At 36.9% G+C, this 7343-nt stretch overlaps 1 protein-coding gene across 1 annotated transcript; it reads left to right on the forward strand.

Moving 5' to 3' along the window:
* The first annotated feature begins 4879 nt into the window (after positions 1–4879).
* Positions 4880–5814, forward strand: LOC128869373 (uncharacterized). The gene has a single exon (XM_054111915.1). It carries the CDS (start codon positions 4884–4886, stop codon positions 5769–5771), a length of 888 nt encoding a protein of 295 aa, XP_053967890.1. The 5' UTR covers positions 4880–4883; the 3' UTR covers positions 5772–5814.
* The last annotated feature ends 1529 nt before the right edge of the window (positions 5815–7343 follow it).

Here is a 7343-nt window from a genome sequence, read left to right on the forward strand (position 1 = left end):
AGGAACGAGAGGGACAGAGTGATATGCAAGTGTGAAAAAATGTAGTTTATATTTGCTTGCGTACAGAATAGATTTGTTAATTTAATATGTCCATATGATTAGTATGTATGTTTACAGATTTGTTCTTTTTGGTTTTTTAAGAAAATTTCGCGAAATTATATGTGTGCATGTTTATAAATATATATTAGCATATGACATATGTACGTATGTAAATAGGTTATGAAAATTTCGCGAAATTGTATGCATGCATGTTTATGTATATTAGCATAGGAAATATGTGTATTAGGTTTTATTTTAAATTCTTCAAGCATATCAAATTAATAATCCTCATAGAGAAATGATTCAGGCACACAGGAAGATGGCATATGCAAATACAAATATGTGAATTTATATGTATTCATATGCGCATATATATATGCTGTGTGTATGTAAGTGCACTTATCATACCAAAAAATATTACGATTCCCTAAAGTTCCTCAAGAAATCCAGCGCGCATTCATAGGCACAGCATTATATGTACAGTAACTTTAAAATACTCTGATTTCAGAGTAAGTTTCTAACCTTGGTATCTGATATATGCATATGTTTTTGTGCACTTTTTATCAATTGAAGAACTACATGCGTAAAGTAATATACTAATTAACTATTAACCTGCTATCAAAGAACATAAAATAATTGTTTCGAAATTTTTTCCTAGTATTGAAATGTCCGTCACAGACCTTTTTTATAAGCTACTTGTGCTGTTTTCTGCAACTTACTTATGCTCATGCGCGCACTTAACGCACAGCAGCTGCGGTTGTCGAGCATTTAGAAGACATACATACGTACATATATGGGTGCAAACATATATACGAGCCGCGACCATTCGACACGACAAAAATTCCAGATTTATCAAATATTGGCAAATAATTCAACGCGAAATATTCCAATATTGACTATTTTCGAATGGTCGAGAAAATTGGCATATGGGCGGCTCGTTTTATGAATGAAAGTAGTTTGCTCGTAGAAATAGGAGCTCCAACTTACCAATGAATTGGTTTTTGTTGTGCTTTTTAATATTTGAAACTGTTCAGCGCCGTCGCGGATAAATAATCATGGTCGCTACAGCTGCGCCTATGACTGCATTTTGTTTTTGTAGTCGCTAGGCTTAGAAGTTTAGTTTCGGAAACATACGCATGTAGAGGCATAAAGGGAAAGTGTATGGTTATGTGTACAGTTTGTCAAGAATATCTTTACATAGTGAAGAAAAATTTAAAATTTTAGCTTTGATCAAGAATTCCAACAACAAATAAAAAAATACACAAAAAATTTATACACACATTCCATTACTGTACTTGTCTACGACTATTAGGCGCCAACAATTATTAAATAAACACACACATTACAAAAACAATACCAAAACAGATGTTAACTCTGTTTAAAAAGTGTCAAAAAAATCTTTGCATAACTGATGAAAACAACAAAAAATTCAGCTATTTTCCGCGAATTTCATTCATTTGGGGTTTTCTGCAAATGGTATGGAATGTGAAAGGGGTAGGAAATTATTTAGTTATAAAGTGATTGTATTCATGGCTTCAAGTGATCTCAGTTTTGAATAAAAAATTGCCAGGAAAAAGAGTTTCAAAAAATATTATTCAATTAGTGCGAGAATTTGAGTCATCTATTGGCCACCAGCAGGCAGTACCCGCCACAGGTAATGGTTTGGGCCGCTGTAACCGTAGATGGGCTCTCTCCAATCGTTTTCATCGAGGTAAATGCGAAATATTAACGGGAAAGTATTCTGGAGGTTGCTCTGAAGCCGTGGGCAGACAGACCATGGACGTTTCAACAGGATTCGGCACCGCCTCACAAAGCTCGTGTGAACTAAGAGTGGCTAAAAAACAACGTTCCGAACTTCATAACGTCCACACAATGGCTCTCAAATTCACCAGACGCGAGTTCGATTTATTATTCTCTTGGAGCCATTGTGGAAAGCAAGGTCCGAACTAAAAGATTCACCAGTTTCGAGGCGCTGAAAAATGTCATTGTCCACGAGTGGGCCAAAATACCGGCAAGTCACATTCGGTCAAGTCAGTTTCAATCCGACTCCGAAGGGCAGATATTTTTTTTTTATAAGAGCACCGCTATTAGAAAAAACTTTTTCTGCATTTTGGTGTGTCACGAACCTACGTTCTCCGAATTCCGAATGGTAGTCCCGCACCAAACCATTCGGCTACGGCGACTTGTATAGTGAATAGTTTGTCGTTATATCGGGTCCAAGATTTTCGACGAGTCTCTTGAGTTTTTTATTGTTGTGGTCAAATAGCATTTGTTTGATTTCCTTTGGGGCTGCGTTCAGCTTGTTTTTGTCAAGTGGTAGCCTAATTGTTTTCCAGCGTTTACGTTAACGGTTTTTTTTTTCTTGGATGTGTGCAGGCATGTTACAGCTCGAGGAACAGATAGTTTCTTGTGGAGTGGCGTTCATTATAGGGTCATGAAAATAGGCTGTCGCACTGTCGATTTCGTCAAAGGTTTTTAAGCTTATTTTTTTGTCGAGTTTACAAATAACTATTTCTCTAAATGTATCCCAGCAAATTTGTTTGATATATTATATATATTTGTATTCGAGAATTCCTGCGTATTTGAGCTCTGATATATCATTATTATTGGGGAATGGTCAGATGGCAATTCAATTAATGATTTAATTGCCATATCTTCATGGTTGACATTTTTTGTTATAAAAAAGTCGATCAGATCTGTTGGATCGCCACTACTTATAAACTTCCTGTTATTCCTTTTGATAGCGTCGAGTAAATTACGTCCTTCGGAGTTCGTGAACTTGAACCCCATATTGCATTTTTAGCACGCCAGCTATGCATCGTTTGCCAAGTGTTTACAAAAAGTCTTATTATTTTGAGATGGAATTTGTGTATTTTGGAGGACAATATACAGCAGAGATTGTTAACATAGTTTGCCGCATTCGTCTTCAATTTGGTAACAAGTGGTACTTCACAGTTGTTTTCGAGATTATCTCTTACAAAAACTACTAACATATAATTCAAAATCAAAATCAAAACTTTCATTTTTATTGTCTGAATTTTCCATAATTACCACATATTTATGAAAATGTGCAAGCACGACAGGCGCGAAAAATCGCGTTTTTTATTCCAAATTTTCACTATTTATAAAAATGCTTTATCGAATACTAAAGCTCAATTTTACTAATTAAAAAAGAAAAAGTTCTATTGAACCTCAATTTTTGGTTTTTCCCAGCGAACTGCTGCCTGTTCTTTACTTATGTATACCCAACAATATTAGCATTTAGGGATAGTTTTTTAATTCATAATAGTGAAAAAAAGTTCACATTAAATTGAATTGAATGAAAAAGCGCAGAATGGCGACTCCTCTTCTCTTAAAAAATTAAAATGTTGTCGTGGCTCGTGCTTCGGCCCACAACACGCTCAGTATCATATCCCTCAATCAATGGACTTATTTTTTTTTGTTACCACAGTATTATGGACTGACATTACTTGCCGATTTAATATTGTTTTTTTTTTTATAATTTCTGAAATAAATAGTATATAAAAATTTTTCTCTTTTAATTTTCTCAGTTTTTTCTTGTTTCGTTTTATTCTTTTCTCAATTTCGTATTTATTTTACAAATGTTATTCTAAACGTTTGTAATACCGTGTAAAATCAATACAAAATCGAGAAAAGAATAAAACGAATAGTAAAAAAAAGCTTTAAATAAAATGTTCCATGAATAAAGAGTGTTTATAAGTGAATACTATTCATTGGCGTTAATTGTGTTTAAGTAAAATAATCGTTGAAATCCAACGTAGAATCTCTCTTGCCAACAAGTGCTACTTTGGACTAAGTAGGCAACTGAGCAGTAAAGTCCTCTCTCGACGAACAAAACTCACACTCTACAAGACTCTCATCATGCCCGTCCTAACGTATGGCGCAGAAGCGTGGACGATGACAACATCCGATGAAGCGACGCTTGGAGTGTTCGAGAGAAAGATTCTGCGTAAGATTTTTAGACCTTTGCACGTTGGCAATGGCGAATATCGAAGACGATGGAACGATGAGGTGTATGAGCTTTACGACGACATAGACATAGCGCAGCGAATTAAGATCCAGCGGCTACGTTGGCTGGGTCATGTCGTCCGAATGGATACAAACGCTCCGGCTTTGAAAGTATTCGATGCGGTACCAGCTGGTGGTAGCAGAGGAAGGGGGCGGCCTCCTCTGCGTTGGAAAGATCAGGTGGAGAAGGACTTGGCTTCACTTGGTGTGTCCAACTGGCCCCGGTTAGCACGAGAAAGAAACGACTGGCGCGCTTTGCTAAACTCGGCCAAAATCGCGTAAGCGGTTATAGCGCCAATTAAGAAGAAGAAGAAAATAATCGTGTGCATTAGGGCATTTTTGAAACTTATGCAAAAAATATTGCTTATTTCCTATAAATTCTTAATGGCAGCCGCTGTAGGCGAATGGGTTGCTGCGTAAGTACCATTCGGGAGTGCGTGCATGAAACACCAAATGACAGAAAAAGTGTTTTCTATTAGCAATTGCCCCCCGGAAGGCAATCTACAACTTCCATGAAAAAGCTCCTCATAAGATTTGCACACCACAAATAGGAGGAGGAGCTCAGTCAAATACCTAAAATAAATGTACGCGCTGATTATTATTGTATTATAATTATTAATATTTTTTTTTTATTATTTATTTATAGAAAAGGCCTGATATAAAGGCATGTGCTATAATTTTTAAACTAGTTCCACACACTTAGACATAATAAGTAAAACTTTCGTGGTAGTATTGGAAAGCCACATCAATATTTTTTTATTTGCTACAATATTAATAGTTTCTTTTAAAATTTATTCTTATAACATACTTAACGGATGTACTTAATTTACTTGTTCTTACAGAAAAACCAGGGATTGAAAACACAGGTTACTCGTAAGGTAACGCTGCAAGAAATTAAATTGTTTCGTAGTGAATACAGCGATAAAATAAGAATGACCCCAACAACGCAATTACCTACTAAGCTTTGTCATGTAATAAAGCGTCCAGATTTTGAAGGCTACGGATTCAATTTGCATTCAGAGAAAGTGAAGCCCGGCCAGTTCATAGGAAAAGTCGATATTAACTCTCCAGCGGAAGTAGCGGGATTAAAGGAGGGTGATCGCATTATAGAAGTAAATGCCGTTAATATTAGCCAAGAGTCCCATAAGCAAGTGGTGCAGCGTATTAAAGCTATGTCAAACGAGGTTCGGTTGCTAATAATAGATGCACATGCAAGTAGCAAAGGTATACGTTCATTTCCTACAAATATCATATCCGCGTGTAGTAGAGACGACAGCGGCAGAAAAGAAAAAGAAGGTGTAGTTCAGGCAACACCTGGATGTAGCATTAACATTAGCAGCATCAGTACTATAAGTATGACGCGTTCATTTAATGGTGATAGCTATTCAGTCAATGATAATTTAAATGAACATAACGATGCCACAACAAATAATGCCAATGAAATCTTACTCAGGGAGCAAGGTGGATATAGTTTTAATTCAAGATCTTGCCAGACAACGACTAGTGTGCGTAATGCCGTAAGATCAACTAATACCATTGGAGAAGACAGTTGCCAAAACGAAAGGAAAACTTCAAGCGGCGGACTAGAATTATCAATGACAGCTGCAGAGATGCGAGCAAAACTTTTGTCTAAAAAAAAATATGATCCGAAAAACGAAACTGTAGATCTAAAAAAAAAGTTTGAAATAATCCAGAAACTCTGAAAAATGCATCTTGGATGAAATAAAATGTTATCAAAACTGTTAATTTTTATTTAATCAAATGATTTTAATGATTCTTTTAAGCTAATAACCGATTGTTTTTGGTTCAATTTTAAAATTCTAAAGCCCCTCCCTCCGACTGTTATAAAATTCATATTAAAAATGGGCGCTACGTCTGAGTACCCACGCTTGTACATATAGCCCACAAAGTCTGCGTACACCTTATAAATATTTTTAAATTGATTAAAAATACAATATAAATTTGTAATGGAAAATATGCTTTGCATTTATGTACTTTTTCATTACATTCTTAAATTACAAAACCAAAAGAAAATAAGATCCCTCACTTCATTGCTTACATAACGGTAAGTAATTTGTAAGGTGAACGCAAACTTTGTGCGCTAAGTTTTTATATGTATGTAAATATTTATATATATACACTTGCCAGAGAAAGTATCCGTACACAAAGAACAACATATTACAGGGTCCGGCACACGAAGTGTAACCAATTAAAAAGGCCAAATTTAGTTTGGAAAATTACTTTTATTCAACTCAAAGTTAAAAATGTGTGAAACTAATACAAAATTAAGAATCAAGTTACTTTTGCTCGATATGATCACCTCTTGCCTTAACTATGGCCTTGAAATAGTCCAGAAACTTATCACAAGCTGCCCGAATGTGACTTGCAGGTATTTTGGCCCACTCGCGGACAATGACTTTTTTCAGCGTCTCGAGACTAGTGAATCTTTTAGTTCGGACCTTGCTCTCCAAAATGGCCCAGAGAGAATAATCCATCGGTTTCGTGTCTGGTGAATTTGAGAGCCATTGTGTGGACCTTATGAAGTTCGGAACTTGGTTCACTCGAGCTTTATGAGACGGTGCCGAATCCTGTTGAAACGTCCATGGTCTGCCGCCGAAATGTTTGTCTGCCCACGGCTTCGAAGCAACCTCCAGAATACTTTCCCGATAATATTTTGCATTCACCTTGACGCCCGGCTCGATGAAATCGATTGGAGAGCGCCCATCTGCGGTTACAGCGCCCCAAACTATTACCTATGGCGGGTGCTGCCTCCTGGTGGCCAATTGATGACGTAAATTCTCGTATGAACCGTCGGTCAAATAAATCCTATCGTTTTGGGAGTTTACGAAGCGCTCAATTTTCTCGTCAGAAATCACAATGTTCGGAAATTTACCCCTTTCGGCCAAGAGAAGTAACTCCTCCGCTCTCTCAAGTCTGACTTGTTGCTGCTTTGGTGTGAGATCATCAACCTTTTGGATCTTGTAAGGATTGACTTGGAGATCATTTTTCACTATGCGATGGATACTACGGTCAGATATTTTCAGTTCTTTCTTCGTTGTTGTTATTTTAACAGCATAGGTAGCCCTGTCTGTGTAAGTATATCATCGGTCGTCTTCGTCTAGCTCATCTAGGGGTAGGCCCAGGAAACATGCTGTTTCGACAGGTTGGGTCCAGAGGGAGAGGGGGGTTAGATGAGTCGGTTTTAGGGGGCATGTGAAGAGGTGGTTAGTGTTGTGCAGGGTACCTTCACATGCCGGACATGTGTTTGGAATGTC

This window comes from Anastrepha ludens, chromosome X (genome assembly GCF_028408465.1).
Source record: "Anastrepha ludens isolate Willacy chromosome X, idAnaLude1.1, whole genome shotgun sequence".
Lineage (NCBI taxonomy): Eukaryota > Metazoa > Arthropoda > Insecta > Diptera > Tephritidae > Anastrepha > Anastrepha ludens.